Here is a 24169-nt window from a genome sequence, read left to right on the forward strand (position 1 = left end):
TCAGACCCAGAAATAACATGGTAAAGTCCTTCAGAGCACTGGTCTGAGCCTAGAATCAGCTGATCAGACAGAATCAGCTGATACTGCTCTAAAGAGGCTACTCAAATTAAGCTGATTTATACCACTAAGGAGTTGGATTATCATATCAAGATCCTTTCTCCTAGTCAAAGGAAAGCATTGCATGCATTTAATGCAATACTTCTGTCTTAAAAATGAGTAAGCATTTTTGAAGTATTCTGTTTTTGTCTCCTGCCTGCACCTGCAAAGCAAGAACCAAAATATTTCCAGAAAAACCTCCTGCTTTATGCACTGAGAAGTGCTGAGATCCAACCCATATAACAGAGCCAAACCCTATCCTGCGTAGTAGCATTCCAGCCATGGAGTCAGGAGAGCAGAAGTTAAGAGGCATCAGGGCACTATGGGGAGGCCACAAAAACATTAGATGGGGAGATGCTGGGAGTTCCATAGTAACCTATGAAACACCAGGTGCAGTTTCCTGCAATTGATGACTTTGGGCAAAACAAACCAGCACAGAAAACCTAGAAAGAATGACACCAATACTACTGTGTGCCAGAAATCCTGGAGCTATTTTGCCGTTAGGAAATTATGGTCCACAGAAACAGCAGAAGTGGGGCAGCAAGATCTACTGTTCTTTGGTTCCCCAAGATGATTCCAGGGTCTCTCAGCTTATTTTCCTCATCAAACTGATCCACTGTCTCTTCCCTCCGAGCATACTGGTCCTGCCTCTCCCGGTCCCCATAGTCATGTGAATTTATCTCTTCTCTCCAATCATTTCTTCTTCTCCCCCACCGCTCCCAGTAAAATGATCTTTTTTCTTCCTCCCAGAAAATTCATACTCCCATGTTATCTCATTATTCTTTGCAACAGCATGCCAAATTTGCTGTCATTTTCCCACTGGGGCTATGTCCTGAAAAAGACAAAGTGGTCTGTGCTCATTCTTACCTACTGCAGACTCCCTGGAATTGAAAACGCAGTAGTGTTAGCTCTCAGAAAGATCCCTCTGAATTCTGGGCTCTGCGCCCACAAAGCAGGGAAGCAAACATCTCTCAGAGAACAGCATCTGACTCCAACATCCTTATTGTCTGGCTAGTGAAAGAAAAATAGCTTCAGCTCTCTTAAAACTGCTCTGCTTCCAGAGCCAACCCAAGGGGCGGGAAGGCCAGACTTGCCAGGGGAAGACGGGTTCCCACCACGGCTCTGCTGAGCAAAAAAGCATCCCACCTCTTGTCTCCCAGAGGCCTGCTGAAATCACTGACTGTCACCAACCTTGTATTCTGAGAGGGAATGAACTCCAGTGGAGAATGACAGAAAAGAGTCTGGAAAGATTAAAAGAAGGCAGGGCACCATAAAGACTGCTCATCCTGCCTTCTCCATCCAGTGGGAGGAAGCTGACATTTCCACTGGTTGATTCACATGGTGAATTCTGGATGGCTACTTTACAATGAACTGGACTGGGCCTAAGAAGGTCCTGCTCACTAATGACATAGAGATTACAAGGTGATGCACTCCAGTGGTAATATCTATTTGGTCAGATAAACCCAACTCTGGCTTGCTGGCTCAGCTCCCAGGCTAGTGACCAGCAGAAGTTACCTCCACTTGAGATCTGATTTCAGGCTCCTATAAAACCCAGTTATGTGCCTTGCTCCAGTTCTGCTCAGAAGCCCTTCTCACAGCCCAGAAGCCTAAAGCATAATCTTTCCCTATTGCTGTCCTCAGCAATGAGGGGAAGAGCTGAGGCAATGGTGGATAACATCCTCCCTCTCCTCAGCTCTGGGCTGGACTCTTACCAAGAAGGGGCTTATAGGAAGAGCAGGGCATCCTCAGGGGAAGTCTGGCTGGTTTCAGCTGCCTTTAAAGGATTCCTCTCTGCAGTTCTTTACCATCTACCCCCATGAAGTCCTTTAGCTTCAGGGAAGTGAAATGAGAGGGGCACAGCTCATCCACCACATAGAGTTAATAATACATTTTCTACAGCTAAATCCCAGCAACGACAAATACATCTTTATATCAATTTGAAACAATGAATGGTCAGTCTGAATCTTTGCAAGCAAGGAGCTATACAAAGGCAATGCATAATGGAGACAGGCTACACCCTGTGGTTCTTTTCACACACTAATGTTTATCAGTTTGAAAGAAAACTGTAGGATTTGGCCTCTAGCTGCTATATATTTGATTCTGAGTTTGTGATTTGGGCTGGGCAGTAAACAAGAATTCCTCTATGTGAAAATTTGCTGCTGCTATTTTCAAATATGGTTTTGTTTTGCCAAAATGACAAAGCCCCCACCCCCCCTTTTTTTTTTTTTTATAAAATAAACATTACAATAAGGGAGAAACCATCCCCTTCAAACCGCACAAAACTAAGGATTGAAAAAAAATATTAGTAAGCCTGCAGGAATGACAGGCTCTGAGCAAAAATGTGAAAACAAGTTCTTCATGCCTCAGCTGAATGCTCTAGCTTTTAGATAGCTGTGGCTATGCTATACCTTTTTCTCTTCCCAATTTCAACTAGAAAAAGCATCTCAGATCTGTAAAGCCTTCCTGATTAAATTTAAATCAAAGCCAAAACCAGTGTAAAGTTTTAGTTACACGAAAAGTGCCCAAACATCTCCATTCACAATGATGCCTTGCTATAAAGGCTATTGACAGCAAGTACAGCAGCCCCTTGCTTGCTTCTGCTTGTGTTATTCCTTTAGCCTGACTTGGAGAGGCAGAGGTCTTTACTGCTGAAACTTTTAAATCCCAGGTCTGCTAACAGCTCTGGGTTTTTGTGCCTGTGATCCTGATGAGACAAGTAAGGACTATAGGGATTTCTCCAATGGTATTTAATACCTGAAAAAGGCCTAAGGACACAGCCCTGAAAGAACGAGAATCCCAGGTAATGCTGGGAAAGGGACAGCCACTGTGTCCCTGTTCCAGTTCATTCTCCTGGAACAAGTTAGTCAACATATTGGAAGGAACAATTAAACACCTCATTTATAAACACCTAGAGGATAATAATAATACAATAAAGGGGAATAAAATAATGTACTTCTGGCAAGCATGTATCACATCACTCCAGCCTCATTCCCTTTTTTTTTTTTAGGGTATTTGGCACGGCAAATAATGTGGGAGCAGTATGCGTGATGATGTGATATATCCTAACTTCAGGGAGGCCTGACAGTCTCCTGAACAAGCTAATGGAACATGGTGGATGTTAAACCACCATCAGGATGCTTCAAAGAGCTTCAGTGACTGAATCCCTGCCTGCTGGGGAAGAAGGTTTTAGTGGATTGCTACCATAGATGGCTTTTGTGCCCTGATATCTTCAATACTTCAATTAACAACTTCATTCTGGAAGAGAAAGAAGGCACCTGTCTTTTGTTGATGGCATGAAGTTGGGAGCAGTTGCAAGTGCTTTGGAGACCAGAATCATAAATAATCTGAAGAAGTGGTCTCCATGGAGAAACCAACTAAATGTCATCCAACAACGGCAGGCACAAAATGCTACGTTCTGGAAAGGCAGGGGGGAACAATTAGTGCTCAAATACAGAAGTGGTGCAGACCAGTAACAGAGGGACAGAGAGCAGCAGAGAGACTAAATGAGTGAAATAAATAAGGCACTTTTATATATATGAAAAGGTAAATTTTATCTCATTCTGGGGTTAGGTAAATGAAGCGTGATATGCGAAACAGGGATGGTACTTTTATATGCATAACTGAGTCCTAAACTGGAACTCTTGTTTTGCTTTGGACAGTATGCTTAAAGAAACACACAGACAAATATGCAAGGTCATGCACATGGGTCAGGTCAATCCAAAGCATGAATACAGGCTGAGTACAGAATGGACTGACAACCTGGGGGTGCTGGATGAGAAGCTCAACATGAGCTTGCAATGTGCACTTGCAGCCCAGAAAGCCAACCATATCTTGGGCTGTATCAAAAGATATGTGGTCAGCAGGTCAAGGAAGGTGATTCTCCCCTTCTAGTTATTTCTCATGAGACCCCACCTAGAGTAGTGCATCCTGTTTTGAAGTCCTCAACACAGGAAGGACATGGAGCTCTTGCAGCAAGTCCAGAGGAGGGCCACAAAGATGATCAGAGGGTTGAAGCACCTCTCCTAGGAAGACAGACTGAGAGACTTGGGATTGTTCATCCTGGAGAAGTGAAGACTCCAGGAAGACCTTATAGTGTCCTTCCTACCTGAAGACCTACAGAAAAGCTGGGGACTTTTTACAAGAGCAGGTAATGATAGGACAAGCAGTAGTAGCTTTAAACTGGATTAGCATAGATTTAGGCTAGAAATTAGGAAAAAATTCTTTAATGTGAGTGTGGTGAGACACTGGCACAGAATTCCCAGGGAAGCTGTAGCTGGCCTCTCTCTGTAAGTGTTCAAGGCCAGGTTGGATGGGGCTTTGAGAAACCTGGTCTAGTGGGAAGTGTCCCTGCCCAGGTGGGGGAGTTGGAACTGGATGATCTTTAACGTCCCTTCCGACCCAAAACTTGTGATGATCCTGTGATTCTCAATTCAAAGAGTGAGCAAAGCCAGCCAAGTAGTCTCTGACCCTGGCTGTTACTGTTTCCCTGGACTTGTTTAAACAGAATCACTCATCACCATTCCAGAAGTCCTCCTCCTAGATTACCAGGCACATCAGTTAACCAAATTTATGAGCACAAAACCAAGAGAAGTAATTAAACCACATTAAGCAAATAAAACTAAAAAGATTGGCATGGCTCAATATTCAAAGTCCTTTCATTTGTATTAGCAGTGGACTATTTTTCAGACAGACAACCTGCAAATCTGAGAATAACAATACTCAGTATGAGAAAATGATACTCAGAGAGGAAAGGGATATTTTAAAATGTATCCTATTTTCTAATTAATTAGCCTCATTAGTTAAAGTTATTTAAACTAATAAAAACATAGTTTAAAATTATGAGTCTTCCAGACTATAATGGATTTTGTATTTATATTGTGCCTGAGCTTCATTTCACCAGATGAAATATAGTTTAAAAAAAATAAATCAAAGCTATGAATTTCACCTAATTACAGGATTACAGGACCTGGGGCTTTAGAAGTAAGCAGAGTATCACAATGGGCTTTTTGCTAAATCTGTGGGAGCTAAACAAAGATTATCCACAGATACCTTGTTTAGAGGCATCCAGAGCTTAGGTGTGCCAAAACACAAATTTTCTCATCCTCAGAAAGGTGGCAGTAGTTCAGAGCTGGACACCCACACATTTAGATGAAAGCTAGGCTATGATTTTCCAGCTTAGGCCCAAATCAAATAGACACAAATAAAATTAACAATGCCTATGTGTGCCTTTAAAATGTATTTGACCCTACATTTTTCTTGACAGATAAATGGAAATGGTATGCTGTCAGATTTTACCAGCAATAAGCCACCTACGCCTGGTTAGCTACACCTCCCTGGATGGCGAAGTTCATTTCATGCCAGGCGTGTTCCAGAAAACACTGGGATGAGCCGAGGGTTCTGCTCTGCCTGCTGGTGCCTGGTGCTCTTCCTGCTGCTCCCGGAGGATTTTGTACAAGAAGACAAACCAGGAGCTTTCTGTTTCACTACACTCACGTGCAAAGCATCACCTCAGACCAGGCATCCGGACTGCACCTTGCAGACGAACTCTTGGTGTGCTAGTTAGATCCCAGTTCCCCAATATCTGGAAGAGGAAGTGTCCCTTTCATGCATGCATTTATATCCAGAGAGAATCAAATGCTTGCTGGGGAGAATAAACACTGCAGCCTTTTGGTTTACTAGATGAATCAGGAGAAATAACAAATTCCTGCCTGAATGATAATGCAGAAGCTGAATATATTTGTAATATGTATTGAATGAACACATTCATATATACCTATCTACCTAAGCTGCTCTATAAATATTTAGATAAATAGGCAGATAGACAACATGGCGTGAAGATTAAAAACAAAATAAAATAAAACTGAGTAAACTCATTCATTTGGTATTCTGGTCTGGACAGGATGGAATAAGTAAACTCCATAACGCCTTTACCAGTAATTGGTGAACTCATTAATGTGTTTACTCTCTCTTATACTGTGAATGCAGGCAGACAGATAGGACAGTGCTAGTTCAGACTGCCAAGATTCCAGTTCCCTACAACACACACAGGAGGAGGGTAGCTAAAAAAGGAGAGGGCAACATAAGGTATGTGGCAGCTACCTAAGGTACCAGGTTTCACTCATGCCTAGCAACAGCGCAGCCTACACACCAATAACCCAGCACAGAAAAACACCAGGAAAATTAATTCCCTGGCCTTGCAAAGAGTTGACAATATAAGGCCAAAAAAAACACAGCACAGTAGCTTGTTGATACAAGAAAACAAAGGAAATCTGAGGAAGGAGGAGGTGAAGAAACCAGAGGGCTGTCTGGGAAGAGTTGAAGCAAGCACAACGTTCTGACAAGTGTCATTATAAACAAATGCTTTCCCCTCAGTGCCAGAACAACCAGAGCCAGAAGCCAGGTTTGCATTATACTGGGAAATGTCTTGGCATCATTGGTGTCCCCTGTTCTGTCACTGCTTTTGAAAGGACAGACTGACAGCAAAGTAAAGTGATGTTGTGCCGCAGTGGAAGGGGACAGTTCTGCTGGCTCAGATTGTAAACCACATGGGATACACAGGCTACTGACTCTGGAATTTAAGAAAGGTACACATCCCCCCTACCCACTCTGTCTTTTGCTGTTTCCTCTCCTCTCAGGCATATTGCTTACCTTGCACAATCAAGTAAACCTGGGAAGTCTTGGGGTGATGCTGTGTCTGTACTGAACATGTATAGGACCCCTCATCGTAGACATCCACTTTCTGAATCCGCAGGCTGTATTCCAGAGGGTTTCTCTTCTCCAGCTCTACTCGAGGGTCCAGGGACCACTTGTCCTCTCCAGCAAAAATGATGCCAGAACGGTTTAACCAGGCCACCTTGGAGCTTCTGTCTTCTACATAACACCTGCAAAAAATAAGAAAGATGAGGGGGAGATTAGCAAATCTGTCCATCATCTCCATTTTGTTCCCTCCCTTTACTATTTTGCTCAGAAACCTTGCCTTTCAAGTGAACTACAGCATCTCCTCACCATTGCTTCCCACATGGCCATGTATTGCACAGTGATTTTTTGAAGGCTTTCAGGAAATTTTAGTTCATGAAACCATGCAATTTGGGGTAGCCATGCCTCCTACTCTCTCTTACTTTTGTCTGTAGTCTACACCTGCAACAAAAATTAGTTTGGAAGGCCGCAGGAGATCCTGGTCACCAAATCTCTTCTAGCCCTCCCAATGGGAAAGGTCAGAAGAAGTTCTTCCCATGCTTCTCCCTTACTTTCAAAAGTTAAGACAACCAGAGTTACATTCACAGACCATTGCCAGCCTGGAGGGCAAAGGTTCACCACTCCAGCTTTGTTACCTCAGGGCACAGCTGCTCCATCCCTCAGCTTCAGCAGCACGAGGGGAAAGATCTAGAATGCATCTCTCCTCTCTATCCCTCTGACAAAAAACATCTTTGTGCAAAAAGGGATTCACTCTGCAAACACCACCCTTCAAACACACAAATACATCCTTGCCAATGCACATCTGCCTGCAAGTGCAGGTTTTGGGGTGAAAAGGAGAGGTTGCAAGGATGTCACTGTAATCCCTGTGCCACATGCAGCACGTTCCCTCAACATCCCAGATGAGATAGAAAAGGTAGAATGACAGCAAGAGGCGGCCAGCAGATGAGCAGCAGCAGGACCAGCAAGTGCCATAATCCTAGTGGCCAGCTGCTGCAAGGCAGAGGACAGACTAACCCTGCTGCAGCCGTGTGACAAGGATTTCGCTCTTTAACAAGAGCAGAGAAGGTGCTGCAAAGACAAATGCATTTTTGGCCAAGACACCTCCCACCTCCAGAAGGTGACTTTCACAGAAGAGATGAAGAGATGTCAGTGAAGAGGCATGTCTTGCTCTCTCTCAGCTGTGTCTCATTCAAGAAATCCAGATTTGAAGAAGAACTTAGCTCCTTTTTCACCCTGGCAGCCATGCCCAGCATGGCTGGGTTCAGATGGGCTGAGAGGGTTTGCCTAGCAGCAACTCACACCGTGTTTGCTCTGCGGATAAATAGTGAAGCTCAGTCTTCAGAGCTATTCTTCCTTCAGCCCTCAGAGCTCTGCCCACAGTCTCCCAGCATCCAAATAACCCAGCACTTTTCCCCACAGTTATTCACACGTGTTGTATTTGAGCAGAAAAAGAGAGAGGATAAAGATTATTGCTTCAAGAGCAGACAAATATTTGACAGTAGGCTTCTGTACAGCCTCTTAGCATGGGTCAGAATTTTTCCAAGTTCCTCTGTTTGAATGCTGCAGCTGCCATCCCTTCTGATGTGACCCTACCCTTACAAATAGCACCTCTCACTCCCTCCCTTTTGGTACTCCCATGGATGCTAACTCCCAGAAGTTGTTCTGGGGTTACTTGTGGGCATGAGGAAAGCCAAGCTGCCTGGGCATCAATGGGAGGCACGCCACGCTCCTGGCCAAGCTGGAAGCTGCTCTGTCTGATCCAACCAGCATTTACTTTAGAGAGCAACAACCCAACAGACCCTGGCCAGAACTGCCACCATCCAGCTGAAGGAGGGGAGCAGGGTTTACCTCTTTGTTCTGGCCAGGCAGATACTTGCCCTGAAGTGCACTCTCAGATGTGATGTGTGTTGTTTTTAAAAATCTGCTCTTTGTAAAAAAGAAAGGGGCAGGGAAAACATGCCACTTACATGTAGAAACCAGCACGACTACAACACAGTGGTGCCCTGGTTCACTGGCCACCCTGGGCTGTCATCACCTGCCACCAAAGCTGGAAGCAAGGACCCAGGGAGAGCACTGTGCCCCAGGGCTGGAAGCAGTGGTCCTCTAGGGACACCCAGATTGTCTTCAGAGCCAGCTGCCTTAGGGTCACCAGCTTTCTTGCACACATATTTCTGCATAGCTTCATAAAGGCACCAAGAATCCAGGATTAGGTCTTTTTCAAGGGTGTTCAAAGCCCCTTTCTACACATCTTGGATTTATGAAAATCCTGAGAGGCTATGTTGGTGACAAGCTAAGCAGATTAACAGCTGAAGATGAAGTCAGTGGGAGCTGAAGTTTCTCAGTCACTTCTGAAAATCCTCTGGCACACCTATTGGCGGTGCTGGGCACCAGCAGATCCAATGAACTACCCCAGACCTGCCCAGCTGCTTTCCAGACCCACAACACAGAGCTACATGACACAGCACCCCGTGGCTCTGCCCCACACCCAGTCAATACACTCCTCTGCTTGAAGGTAAGAAAGATGCTCATGTGATGTCCCTCAGGTCACTAACAGCTCAGCAGTGTGGTCAAAGGAAAGCCTCATCCTCTTGCTCCTGAGGGGGCATTCACTTGGGGACCATCCCTCCTCTCTGCTGAAGAGAAAACATCTATCATAACCTGTCCTACTCCCCCCAAGGTATGCCCTAGGATGGTGGTCAATGACTACCACCATACATGCTTGCAAGTGCCCCTGAAATAAGTAAGCAGGCACTAACAAAATAAAGCAAAGGAGAGATAGGAGAGGGTAAGGAGGAAACTGGGAAGAGTGAGTGAAATGGATTTGAACTGCTTTGTTCAGCATACCTGTTCCTCTCACACTGTCAGGGAAAATCAATGTACAAATGTGGAAATTTCAAGTCCTGGTGAGCTCCAAATGTTCATCCACATGGGTGATGCATCTCAGTATGTCTGTCTGCAGACACACACCCTCTTAGTCTGCCAGAGATGCCACCCAGCTGTATGGATCATGCTTTAATAAGGATTTATGGTGATGATTTTCACAGTGTAATAAGTGCTAATTCAATACTAATAGAATATTAAATGGCACGTTAACTGACATTTTAACTGCAATGCAATAGGAGCATGGCATCAGCAAGATATCAAACGACTCTTATCGTTCACTAATAATCAATACTCAAGTTCACAGAGACAGTCAAATGCTTTTCATTAGTATTATTGAAAGCATTACTGTCAGTGAACACTAATAAACGACTTGCAATCCATCCATTTTGCTTTTCCTTACGGTTTCAGGTTTAATTTCTTGTCATCCACTGATGTGCCTAATGAGAGGACCAGCAAGTGGGGATGGTCATGTCTTGCATGATCACTGTGACAACTCTGGATCCATTGATCTTAGCATCAATTCAAACCACAGACAGAGAAGAAGAAAAAATCTTGCTGCCATGTTCCTTTAGCCCTCCTTGCCACATTGTAAACAAATGCAGCAAAGTTTGGCACCTGAGGTTTTTTTTTAGTTATAGCACCACTTTTAGGTGCTACAGATGACTTTCCATTTCTTGCACAGTGGCTAGCAACTGCATAACAATCAGCCAGGAGAGAATGATTGGAAACTGGATGTGGTGAAAGGCACTTGGGCCATCCCCCTGCATCTCCCTCCTTTTGGCTTCCCCAGAGGCAAACACAGATTACAGGGCTGAGCCACGCAACAGGAGGAAAAAGCTTAGGGTACCTCAGCAGGAACCACTGCCTGGAACAGGAGAGAGGGCTGCCCACCACCACTACCTAGTGCCTGGACTTCAGACCAGGAGGAGATGTCTGGCAGCAGACAGGCAGGGGGAGAGCAGGAGCCGGGAGCAAGCCCTGCTGCTCAGCCTCTCTCCTCCTGTGCCTGACAGCCTAATGAACAGCCTTGGGCCAAACCAGAACTCCTGGAAATCTGCCTTCATAAGCTTGGAGGGAAATTCCTTCTGGGTAGGGGAGATGATGTCTTTCCTTTTCCCTTTCTTGAAAGCATTTGGGTGTAATTCCTACTGATAGGAAAGAAAGCAAGCAACAAAAATGAGATGGAGGTTCAGGCATCTGTATCTCCTCCCCTGGCCAACACCAAGGCTGAAGGTCTCACTGCTAACTCTGCATCAGGTCTTGGAGCTTGCCTCCTAACCCCAGTGACTCCTACTCCTCCTGCCAAAGCACCACTGCACTGTTTTGGTTTCCTAGCATGTCACTGTAGCACTGATAATACCTGATGTTGTGCTGGTCACTCCAATGGCTTCCAGCCCTAAACTTCCACCCTCCCCTCCCTCCTGTGATGAGACATGAGGCATGTTGCTGAGAGACAGCATTTGGCCAGAAAACCTTAGCACAGGCTCCCCAGGTTCGATGCATCACTGCCAGGGCAGAGGCTGCAAGGAGGAGGAGGATGCCAGGAATGCTGAGGGAACTCCCACCTTCCACAGAGAAAGTGACACAGCAGCTACAGCCGTGGGGTATGGAGATGGAGTGGGGGTATTTTATTGTATCTAGGAGGGTCTTTTTTGGGGTAAATTCAGCAATATTTGGAAATGGTGGATGATATTAGAGCCTACAGTGATAAACGAAGGAAGCCCAATAGGAGCAGGTGAAGCTGCTGTTTAAATTATTACTTTGACATGGTGGGGATTTTACAGCATTATCAATCATGTATTGGGTTGCCTTGAACCTGGGATAATTGTTTGGGGTTTTTTTACTGCCGTTGTAATTCCAAATAAATAATTTTGTTTTTACAGCAGACCCAATCCCACAGTTCTCTGCCAGAGCCCCACTAGTGAGAAGAGGCAAGCTGCTAGGATTAATGAAATACAGTGTGCTACTTCACCAGCCAGCCACAGATCTTAGTTCTTTTTGGGGAAAAATAAATAGTGTGGTTTCAGACTGCATCTTCTGCCCTTTTTCTCCAAAGCACATTGTGGCGACAGCTCTGTGTTGTAATTCCCACCCTCCTTTTTAATCATCTCTTTTCCATTAACCCTTTGATCATCTCTTCTGTAAGACAGTCTCTGAGCAGCAGGGCACAACTTGGTGGCTTGCTGCATGTGCAATTAAACCCCTGAATCCCATCCCATCGCACTTGCTGAGGGACATGGCCCTGTTTTGCCCAAGGATGTCACAACCCTCCCTGGAGCAGATCTCCTGCCTTCCCCTCTGCTCTGTGGTGAGCCTGCTCTAATCTTCTCGCTTCACACACACACATACACACACACACACACAAGCAGGACACAGCTAACAACTTCCCCTACTGCCCTCTACTCCAGGCAGCAAAATGGCACAAGGAAAAAAAGAGAGGGATCAAACACGGCTTGTCCGGCACAAAGCAACGTCAGCTCCTGGCTGCCAGCTCGGAACGTGCAAGACAAATTCTCCGTTGTGTTGCAAAGTATGATCCTGGAAAGCTAATGTGATGGTTAAACACTTGTAGCCTTGTGAGGAAAGATCAAGAGCAAATCGTGCTCGTGCTATTTTGTCTTGTATTCTCATCATCTTCGTTCGGCCTTTCCCTGTGTGGCAAGCAAGGACTCAGATACAGCAATGGTCAAGCAGGGGAGACAGTAAAAGCCCAGCCCTTCCACTATGTCCCAGCAAGCACGTGGTCAGCAAGGTCTAAGGACAGATCTCCCAGGCAGGGTGCTCAGGGAAGAGTCCAGCCAAGCCCCAAAACGCCACTGCAGTGCCAGACCTTGCCTGCATTTCAAGAGCATTTCAAATGTTGCTGCTGCAGCAGCCAACTCCTTTTCCCTGGTGTACAGTCCCCACCAGAGAAGCACATAGGCAGAGCACACAGCAACACACAGACCAGAGGGATAATGCTGAAGCTGCTGGCCCTTGGTGGCTCCCACTGCTCCAGCCCAGATTCTCCTCAGCAGGAGATGCTACAGAAGAACAGCTACAGCTGAACATCTCTTCATTTCTGTGAAGGCTGGGGCCCCTTAAGTGGATGGCAGTGGGAGACCACATCAAATTAGTGTCTGACGCCTCCTTTCAGATGAGGACTGAAAGCCTCATTTTACCAAATTTGAATACACATAGGCATTAGGTATTACTCAAATTACTTCTTCTTCTCCCTGCTGCCACTCTTCCTCTCTTACCCCTGCCTGGCCCAGCTGCTGTTCCCCCTCTCCTGACGCATCACGACTCACAGCAGCATCACTTGGAGAACGAATGCTGTGCTGAAGCAGGATGGATTCCCAAAATGTGGCATAAATAGCTCCTGAGCCACCACTGCCACATGATAACATAGCCCTCAGAGGGATTTAGAAAAGTACTGCTTAAAGCCAGTCCTGTGCTGAAAAACTGGCAGGAGGGGGAAACTGCTGCATCTGTTCAGCCCATGCTCTCGTTCAGCCACATTATGCTTTGACCTTGGTGTCACATCTGTCTGCAGCTCCCTGGGCATCTCAGCACTCAGGTGACAATTTGAGGCCACTCCCCCTGTTGTAATGGTGTGGGATGCCTGTCCTTCTGCTCATCCTCTTTAGTAAACTGCTGCTTTGGAAGCAAGAGGATAGGATGGGCTTCCAGGACGAGGGAGCCTGGCCTGTTTACCATCTTTTTCAGAGTTGTACTTCTCTCATACTTAAGCGCATTTGGTGGAGGGTACCCTCCCACTGGACTGTATGGCAAGCTGTTCAAAGTCTTTCTGCACTGCTGATTAGAACCTTTTTTTTAACTAATTCTAAGTCTAGTTTTATTCATTACTGGTTTATATCCATCCCCTCTCGTGCCAGCACCATTCTTTAGCTTAAATAGCTCTTCTACCTCCCAGGTGCTTATCTTCCAGCAGTGATATTCTCTCTCAGCCTTCATTTTGCTGGGCCAAACTCTTCCAGTTTCTTGTATGACAGACTCTCCATCTCCCTAAACATCCCAGTAGCCCTTCTCAGCACCTGCTCCAGTCTGAATTCCTCTTTCGTGACCAGAATTCATACTCAGCTTTCTAGATGAGGACTCCCCAGTGCCTTGTACTGAAACATTCCTATCTCACTCTCTCTCCCATCAACTCTTTTTAATGAAAGCAAAAAGAATTGCAACCAGTGAACATGACTATCAGTGCAGAACTGCTCCTGTGCTGTAAGAATCCTCATCTCTCAGTTCATGTGATATGCGTGGAAAATGAAACCCAGAGGAATTGACCAAAAATACACCAGTCTAAAAAAGACAGCTAGCTGCATGGGCTCTCAGTAGCAGACACACAGCTGGTCTCACATGGGTATTCTTTCTATTAATATGACTATTTAAGAGTATGGGTTCCTGTTTGTGGAGAAAAACCAGAAAACGAGCCCAAAATTAGAGTAATTGTTATGCCAGTTCTCTCCCAGCACGGATATAACTGTATCAGAATAAGAGAACTTATGTTGTCATGATTTATTGCTCTTTGCACCTTCTGGGGATTGGTATACCTTCATAAACAGCTTCAGTCCACAACCATTCCAGCAGAGGTACCTTCTTAATAATATCAATATGTGCTGCTATGAACATAGTTAACTCCATTGCAGCCACATCCAGCACAATTTAAAACTTCAAACTACAGAAAAAGCCTCAAAGGCTTGGTGCTAGGTTTTCCTATACACTACTAGACCTAGGAAAACCCCTCCATTTTTTTTACAGTATTCTTTACAGCATTCCTTTACCCTTGGAAGGCTATTTACCCACTCTAAGGGGTGCATCTGGAATGACTCCAGTTACAAGGCTCCTGCCATAGAAGACTTGCTCTCCCCGTGTGTGCAGGGGAGCTGAACTGCTCTCTGGCTGATGCTTGCAGAAACGCCAAATGCTCTGACAGCTTGCATCAGGGTCTTGCACCAAGATCAGTCAGGAGGATTAGAGTGCTGAGGAAACAGACCCTGAGCTCCCTCTTTCCCTTTTGGGTTAGCTGAGGACTTCTTGTCAGTGTCCCTTCTCAGTCCAGCCAGAAACCTGGCTCTGATCCTGATCCAGCATGATTAGGCAATCCTTATCAGCTATTGATCACATGGCCTTAGTGAAATACTCAACCAGGAGTGTACACTTTGCTCTGCTGTCCGTAGCTCCTCACAGTATCACGAGGCTCTTGCACTGTCAAAAAGGGAAACCAGGGAAAAGCAGAGATGATGAAGACTGGGGGAACTTGTCAGATGATTTGCCTTTTGGCAAATGCACTTACACTAAGGACTCTGTACTTTTGCCATCACTAAGACATGGGCTGAGATTTTAAGACTGCCTGTGGTCACTTAGGAACTAAAGTTCACTGAAAGACAACATTACTTAGTCACCTGTGTGAATTGGATATTGGCTTTGATGCTGAATTTGTGAAAGGACTGGAAACCAAATGGTTACTGATGAGTCTCTGTGTCATTAGGACTTGTTTCTGGCTGGTGTATAAACCAACGATGAGAATAGGAGGGCTCATAAGACACCCATACAGATTAGCATCCCCTTGCTTTTCCTTTATAAACTTCAATACTGGAAATTACCTATTTTTTCCTACCTGAATCCCCAGTGTCTAATAGGTAACTGTCATATGGTCACCAGTAGGTAACTCCAAAAAAAGCTATGTCCAAATGTTATGCTTGGGTTTTTTCTAAAAAAAAATTAAAAAAAAAAAAAGCAAAAAAACCAACCAACCAACCGAAAAAACATGTTTCAGAGATGTGATCTCCTCCTCTGACAAGAGGGGAGGGGGGGGGTTGCCTGGGAAGTCCACGTGACTCTGTATCTGGTAATTATCCAGCCGCAGAGGCAATCTGAAACGTTCTGTGCTGTTGCAGAGAATGACAGCACCTGGAGCTCCAGCACCCAGATAAAAAGCTGAGAGACAATCGGGCAGATGGAGAAAGGCAATGCTACATCATGGGGCAGCAAGGAGGGAGAGGAGAAAAGGGGGGAGAGGAAAAAGCTGGCGAGAAACATCAAGGCAGCCAGAGACTAGAGAATGAGATAATGCCACAGATTAGTAATGCAAAGGGCAGCTCTGAAAGAGGGGAAAGCAGAGAAAGAAATAGAGTGAGGGCAGCTCGGAAGGGAGTGGATGCCAAAGGACAGTGTGAACACAAAAGGGAACAGGAGAGGGATGCTAGAGGGAGCTTCAATGCATTTCATGTGGTCTATCTCCCACCCCAGTCACAGGCTGAAAATGCAGAAGGCATCACCAGAGGCTGTCACAGAGCAAGGGGGAGATCTGCAAATCAACTCTTTGCAGCTGAAGAGAGAGTGGTACTGCAAATATCACTTTCCAGCTTGTGGATTCCAGTGGTTTGCTCAGGGAAAGGTTCAACAAAAAATCAAAATAGTTTAAACTAGAGCTTTGGGGCATCACCTCATGTATTTTGTATGGCAGAGACATAAGAGGGAGGTTCCCTGACTCTCCCTCTCTCAGTCACACATGCAGGGGCATATGTGAGCCTGCAAAACAGTTCATGTAATTGAAGCCATGGTGTCACGACCCACTTCCAAAAAGCAAGGAGCCATACATGCCACCCCATGCAGCAACGTGACAGTGTCAGCGTGTGCTCTCCAGGCTGTTGCAAACAAGAGGCATGGCCATAGGACTGGCATCAGCCCTCAACAGGTCCAGAAAAGATGTCTGCCAGATGACCTAAAGGCATGTGCCACCTCTGGGAAGGCTTCTGAGGTGGGAAAATAAAGCCAAACAGACAAGTGGATTAGGGCCAAAGGCTTGTCAGAGACTGACACTGGCCACTGCCTGCTGGGCTAGTGACTGAAATATTAGCAGTGACCAACAGACCTGGAATGGTAGCACCTCTCAATTGAGGTAGTAGGAACTAAGTGTCCATATGTCCACACCTAAACATCTGGGTAAGGAAATGGAAAGAGCAGCAGCAGTGAACAGGTATCACAAGGTCTGAGCACTGGGCCGTATGGTCCAGTGGCCACCCTGCCATTATTAGTGACAGACTACGGAAATGACAGACAAAGAAAGGCAGAATACTTCCTAAAGGGACAATGAAAATTATCATCTACATAATTTCATGATCCTTATCAGCCATAAAAGCCTGTTCATCTAGCCCAAAGCAAATATAAGTTGGTCTTCTTTCCAAATGACAGCTTGCATTCCACCTTATAAATTTGTACTCTGCCTTTCTTATCCCCAGGCATTTCTCAACCCTGTGCCCCCTTTTTCTTTTTTTAAACTCATTAACATCCTCATCTTGGTGATACTTTCTGGATGAGAATTTCATTGGTTAACCATTAATTGGTATAAGGCTGTGAAAGTGAATATCAGATTTAAGTGTTATATGAAACTGCCAGGTTCCTGCAGTGTTTTTATTACATAAAATAGTTCCTTCCAATACTTTAGGAGCATGCTTCCTGAGACACTTTCAGGAATGCACTTTCTATTTTGTCCAATATCAATTTCTTCTCATGATGCTTCTCCTCCAAAAGGGAGAATTGTTTATCACATCTAAAGCATGGGTGGGAGAGAAGCACCACAACAAGGAGAAATCAGTCTTGAAACTCTGGAGAAGCAGATCAGAGTGGGAATGGGAACAATATAAGGGAAAATAAAACTTTTCTTGCTTTTGTGAGGTTATGAGAGTATCAGAGGGGGCTCAATCAAGTTATCATGTTGTGTCCCCACAAGTGTTGTCCTTGGGCTGCCAGCAGCTGACTGTGAAGGGTGGCATTTCAGGATGAATGAGAAAGTGGGCCCAACCTGCCTGCTACCTGCTAGCTGCAGCATTTCAAGGAAGGACCTTGCTCCTTGCTCCTTGATGTGCAAACACTCTAGTTATTATTTACAGTTGACCTTTTCCCTCTCTAGCTCCTGCTGCTGCAGTACCACTGGTGGATTCAAGGTTTGTAGAGATTGCAGAGACCACGTGTAGCAAAACATTTGAGCTTCTCTGCCTGTGCCAGAGCTGTCAGCAGTGCCACTGTGGACTGAGCTGCACCCATGCAAGCAACAGTAAGAAATACGAAGAGAAAAGCCTAATGTAGACAAAACCTTTGAGGAGCTTAACCCCTCTTCCCCTTTTCCATCTCTCTCCCACTTAAAAGCACAGAACAGCTTCAGAGCAAGACACACGCTCTCATTTCCATATCTAAAGCCAGTCCCAAAATACCGTCGTGAAATAATGCCCTCAGAGAGGAGACCACGAAGCAGATTCCCTTTGAGAGATTTGGCTTCTTCTTTTTATAATTCCACCCAAAAACAACTGCCACCAAATACCAAGCACACCTGGACTGGTGCAGTCAATCCAAGGCACCTTGTTACCAAAGTGATATGGAGAAATTGGAGAGAATCCAGAGGCAAAGAACAACAAAATCCATCAAGGGCTGGAAAGGGATCAGCAACTAAGGGAAGCTTAAAAACATTAAATATGTATAACTTGACTAAGAGAGGACTTAAAAGGGACATGTTGACAAGCTATACCTCTTTGAAAGCTGAAAGCACTGAGAGAAGAGAGGAATTATTTAGCAAGATGCATAGGGGTCTAGAAAGGAGTAACAGGTCAGAAAAAGAAGAGAAATAAGTCTGTCTAAAATTGAGGAAAACTTCTTGTCATCTACAATTGCTAGTCTTGTGAAGGGTCTCCCAAGGAAAGCTCCTATTGTTTCAGATATTTCAAACAAAAAAAAACAAAGTTTTTTAAAACAAAGTTGGGCTGAGGCCCAGAAGATTTTTAAAGAAGATTTTAAACTGCAGGGATCAGCTTCACTGGTCTTACTACTTTTACTCCCTACCTGACTGAGTTCAGCAATATGTCAGGAGAAGACAACTCCTCTAACAGCTTTATTTCAGATGAAGCAATGTTTTTAGCTGTTTTCACTTCACAGACAGCTAAATATTTCTTGGCAAGACCTTGGACCTCTGTATACTGTACTGGAGTTAACTGGCAGAGTTATAGTTTTGTTTTTATAAATGAGATCTGTTTGAAGTCATCCATGGACAGGTTAAAAACTACTCAAAAAAAGACTAGAAGTGTTAATGATTTCCAAAAACCACTAGCATATGGTTGTATTCCCAAAATCATTGTGAGTAAAGTTGTCAGGCATTTAGAAGTCACAGATGAAGCTTGATTTTTCAAAGTGCTGAGTGTGAGAGTAAGACCAGATTTCTCAAACTGCTTTTGGGCCTACCAGTTTCCAGACTAAAATACAAGAACCAAATTTTCAAAACAGCATTTGGCACAGTGAGCTCCTTTACCAATATAGCCACTTCTCTTGCTGCCTAAAATGACATACTTTTAAAAATCTGTCCCATGAGTGTTTTACAGTCATAAAACAAAGTGCTGCAAACTTCAGACTCACATGCTGTATTTATCTTGTGTAAGAACTCCTTTAAGTGGAAACAACAGCAAAGCTGTAACTGCAAGGCAATGCTTAACTGTACTTTCCTTTATTTGCAGCTTTGCTACATTTTGCCTCTCCCTTATGCCTCAACTTTTGTCCACCACCAGGCCTTGAGAAAGGAAACATCTGAAAAAAGACTTGCGGGGAAGGTAGAGAAGCTGCTGGGAGGGAGAACTCCCAAGAGCTTTGATCTGAGCTTACTTCTAGCCTCACACACACGGTATGCCTCACAGAGGTGGACATGTTTATAAATAAATAAATAGCAGAAGAGAGGAGGAACAGTGGAAAAAAAGAAATGTCAAGATATATTTGATGGAGTTTCTGCTGTTGGCACAAAAGCCTGGAGCTGGCTTAAAACCTCATGGTTGAAAACAGAACAGGAGGAATGTAGGACTCCTTGAGAAAGGGCGGCAATGAATAATTCCCAAAGCTAGATCTCCTCCTTGCCATCCTCCTAATCATAATAATATCTTGTGCTGTCTTTCCTCTGAGACCCTTGCAGGAGTCGTCTCGCAAGGCAACTCAGCATATGCTGAACATCAAACCATGTTTTTGTTAAAGGGACTAAGCACTACCAAACCAGTGCTCTTGAACTTTGCAGTGGACAAGTATCACAATGTTTGTTTTAAACACATGGTGACACACTGGATAAGAATGTGAAGTCATAAAATGAAAAGATTTTATAGTTGGAAAAAAAAAACCCCAACAGACTGGACCTGTCTTATATGAAACTGGGGTGTATTGATTGCATGAGAGTAGCAAGAGGAGGGCAGTGATGGCTGCAAAACAGCCTTCATAAACCCAGCTGCCACCTCCAGGTACAGGTATCTCAGCAACACTGTGAGGGATCATGGTTTTCTTTCCCTCTAACTGGGATCTGCCCAGGGACAAGCCACCTGAGCCAAAAGGACTGTCTGAAGAGTAAGGGCCTCCTCCCCATGGCTTGGAGGCAATGGGCTTGGGTAACTCAGCTCTGTGCTCTGAAGCCTGAACTCCATCCCAGCCACCAATGCAGGCATAAACACAGGGCCTGCTCTGACTGCTCCTGCACCTGCTGACCTGCAGTCTTCCAAAACACACACAGAATGTAAACCTTCCATATCTTAGTGAAGACAATGTTGCTTAATCCTACCGGAAACATTTACCCAGGGATATCTCATCAGGATCCACTGACATCTCTGCCTCTTCTCCCAAGTGTCTGCTGTGAAATGAAACCTCTCCCCTGCGCACAGCCTACCCGCAGTACAGTCAAACCATTTCCCCACAGAGTTCCCCTCCTGTACAGCTGCCAGACTGGAAGTTTAGTTTCTGACAGGGCTGGTACTAAGGCTGGATTCCTGTTTCTCTTCTTCTGGTAGGCCACTTGCTCTAAATAATTTCCAGAAGTCCCGTGCTGTACAGAGAGATGCCAAACTGCGGCTTCAGCTGGCATAAATCAGGGGTCAACAAGGCACCACTGAAGCAAATGGGGAAGCCTAGATTTACACTAGATGAGGATCAGCCCTGCTTCCTTGCACCAGGCTCTAAATGAATTCATTAAATACAGCACTTCAGTCTGCTCAGCTAAAAGCAGCTCCAGCTGGCAGGAGGTTTCAGATCCAGGGAATGTTTAAAAGATGAGGATTTGTAGCCTGCTCTGAGTTTACCCTTGGCTAGAGGTAGGCTCTCATCAGCCATGCAGGGGAGAGGACATCGGGCCCACCTGACGGGTATCTGTGCATCCCCTGTGTCTGTGCGTGGCATGACATTTACACAGAACCTCACAGCCTTTGGGGGGACAATCTTCACCTACATTCTTCTGTGAAGATGCTTAATTTAGAGTGTTCCAGAGCAGCAGAACAGAGGACTTTTTTTTTTTAATTTTTTTTAAATTCATTATTTATTTATTTATTTAATTAATTTTTTTTTTTAAATTTTCTCTTGGGGGACGTGTGGGGGTCTGCACTGAATTTGAATCTGTAGTGGGGTAAGCACCAGCATGGAGGGTAGCGGGAGCAGTTTAGGATTTATGAGACAGGAGTGAAACATCAGTTAATTTTGATATCAAACCCTAAATGAAAGGATGCTAAAGTTATTCTTAGCTTATGAAAAAGGAAGCTGTGCTGTGATGTCTGGCCTGCTCTCATGTGCTGTACAGATCTTGTGATTCCTGTAGTTTAATCCCTTATCCACTCACTAAAACAGATGGTGTTGCAAGCTCTTTGCAGACTCTGACAAATATGACTGCACTGGGAACACCACTTGTATATCCACACTTGCCATACAACCCTCAGGACAAGATACACTGGCTTGAGATGAAAGTTCACATCCAAAGCACAATCTGCAGCAAGGAAGAGAACTTATTCTCTTTCAGCATTACTGCTGAGGTCTCTAACAGACACAATCACACAAAAAATATCTTCCTGTAGACACATATAAAGGTCAAAACAATGAGACCTTTCAAATCTACCATCCTGAGCTCCAAGCAGAGCCCTCTCCCTTTGACCAGGTCCAGGGTGCTCGCTGTTTTTCTTCAAGGAACAGATCTGCCTGCTGAACAAAAATACCCTCAATAACCTGGAAAATAAAAGCCCTCCTAACTCAAATGGACCTGACACCAGCCCTTCCTTGACTTTACACTTACTATTCCTTCCTTAGGCTAGGAAAAGAGGGTCAGTCCTGGCCAGCCACGGGGAGGTAGGCAGAGTATTCAAAATTATTCATGCATGCTGGACTATTACAGCTCTCTTCATGGTGCTACCTTGTGTGTGTGTGTGCGTGTGCGATCAGCCAGTATTCGGAAAGACAAGTGAGGTCAACCGAGCTACATGCATTGCTCCCACTAGAGCAGTATAAAATGGTGATAAACCACAACTGGAACCGCACTGCAGTAAGTATTTGGCCAGAGGTGAAGTGTGAGGTTACAGCAGCAGCTCCACTCCCCTGTCCCCCTCTGCTTGATGGATCCTCGGTAATAAACCACCCTTCAGCCTTTCCTGTCTTAAACCCAAACTGCTGGGATTCAGGGAAGATAAAGATTTCAGAAGAGCCTTCACAAGAACTAAAAGCCCCTGTTGGCATAAAAGCAGACATGTAATGGGCTTTCTCTGTCCCTGAAAGTAGTATCGCACCACAGGAACATACAATCCTTTTATCTTTCTTCTTTAGTTAACTGGAGTCGTTAAAATAAACTGATTTCCCAGCCAATTAATTATCAAATATCTGTAACAGCTTTCAAGCCCTGCCATTACTCGGTCTCAGAGGCGCCCACAGGCAATGTTAAGCTACAGTCTCCTTACCTGAGTAACCACTGCTCCTGCAAGTCTGCTCCCTTGAGCTGAGCTGACAGCTGAAAAGCAGCACAGGGGCTGACAAAATCCTGGAGAGCTGCAAACACCCCCCCCCCCAACCCCGATTACCCCCCTTAAGGAGCAACTCCAGCTACACACAAGCCTTGAGCTCAGCTCAAGGTGGGACACAAGGTTCAGTACAAAGCATGTGCCAGGAATCAGCTGCTCACCCAGTCATGGGCAGGGACAGCCTCTGCCATAGCTGTGTTACCTACTGAAAAAGCAGTCTTTACCTTGCTGCTCACTGGAAGGTTGCACTTGCCATAGGTACATTAGCAATGCCCCTGCCATCTATTTTATAAGCAATAAACTGCCCTCATATGTCGTTTCAATTAGGGGATTTCAAATGAGATTGAAGATAATGCATCCCATAATTACTCACCCTTCTCCTTTCTAGAAACTCAAGCAGAATCATTTCCAGGCCAAAATGCGGTCCCTCTTGATTGATGACACTAATAAAATGGCTTTATTGTGATATAAATAGCCTTTAAAATGTCCTGAAGAGTCAATATCAGTGCATGATGGCCTTACACGAGCAAAGTCCTTATCTTACAGTGTCCTAAAGCTTAACAAGTTACACTTTTGAGAAGTTTGCCATTGGATTTGAGCACTGGTTTGGGCAACCACAGAAGGGTAGGTCCCAAATAGACATGCAAAGCCAGAGCTGTTTGAACACCTTGACTTTTCCTTGCTTAAATTTACTTTTAATAATCTCTTTGCTTCCTAGCTTGCCTGGTGCCAGTTCAAACACAAGCACGAGCTGAGCCCAGCAGGAGCCATGGGAACATTGTACTCCACCATCTCTTTGCTGGAAGAGTACCAGCCACTGCTACAGTAACTGGAAAACCTGAAATTTCTTCCAGATGGTGCAAGTTCTAAGCCCCTCTCAGCCCCTGCAGAGGTACATGACCATATCCCAGACACAGGGCCTAAACTGGCTTGCTCTGAAGCACACCCATGGTCCCCCATCATGTGGCCAACCAAGTTTTCGTTACCCCCTTATCAAAAGAAGCCATCCCCACCATGCAGCTGGGAATAAAGTGTTTGGCTGCACTGGAAGCTTGGGGGGATGGCAGAAAATTGAAGTAATTTTTTCAAATCAGCACCTGATGTGCAGCAGCCTGCTCCAGGAGGCCAAAACCAGAGCTGGTGTCAGAGGAAGAGGGAGAAGACCTACGGCCATTCGTGAAAGAAGTGCCCAGGGGATTCTTCCCTTTCCTGAAGAGCAGCAAACCTCAGTTCTCATAAAAACCAAAAGCTGATTATAAGACCTTACTTGAAAGTGTTATATCCTGAAAACACACAGTCAGCTGTAGTGGAACTGTAACCTTCTGCCTGCAGAAATACAAGATACTGTTAACAACACTTTCCAGTAGTGCTACCTTGGCTCAGATCCAGATGCAAACTGGGTGCTATAGAGCTTTGCTGGGAGCGACAGAAGCATGCACACCTGTCAGAAAATGCTGGTATCATAGGAGCCATGACAGTGATGTGATCAGGACCTGACAGACAGGAAAAAAAGTAAAGGGAAGGATGAGAAGGCATGAGAAAGTCTGACTGAGAAACTTTAAGGAAGAGTGGTAAGAACCTACATGTGAGGGGATGTGGATGAGTGATGCATATTGCAGAGGGGATGAGGACTCTGGGGCCATGTTTCCCCCTCCACTTGAGTGGAGGGACACACTTGATATGTCCAAAGGGTGAAGAGACCAGATAGGTTT

The 24169-nt window shown here is 45.0% G+C and overlaps 1 protein-coding gene across 2 annotated transcripts in view; it reads right to left on the reverse strand.

Annotated features, from left to right (window-relative positions):
- Nucleotides 1-24169, reverse strand: part of LSAMP (limbic system associated membrane protein) — a 316978-nt gene that overhangs the window by 163162 nt on the left and 129647 nt on the right. For both annotated transcript variants that reach the window (XM_071760036.1, XM_071760047.1), the window contains exon 2: nucleotides 6745-6977. In XM_071760036.1, the coding sequence (XP_071616137.1) occupies nucleotides 6745-6977 (233 nt within the window). The remainder of the gene's footprint in view (nucleotides 1-6744; nucleotides 6978-24169) is intronic.

This window comes from Heliangelus exortis, chromosome 1, assembly GCF_036169615.1.
Source record: "Heliangelus exortis chromosome 1, bHelExo1.hap1, whole genome shotgun sequence".
NCBI classification, from domain to species: Eukaryota; Metazoa; Chordata; class Aves; order Apodiformes; family Trochilidae; genus Heliangelus; species Heliangelus exortis.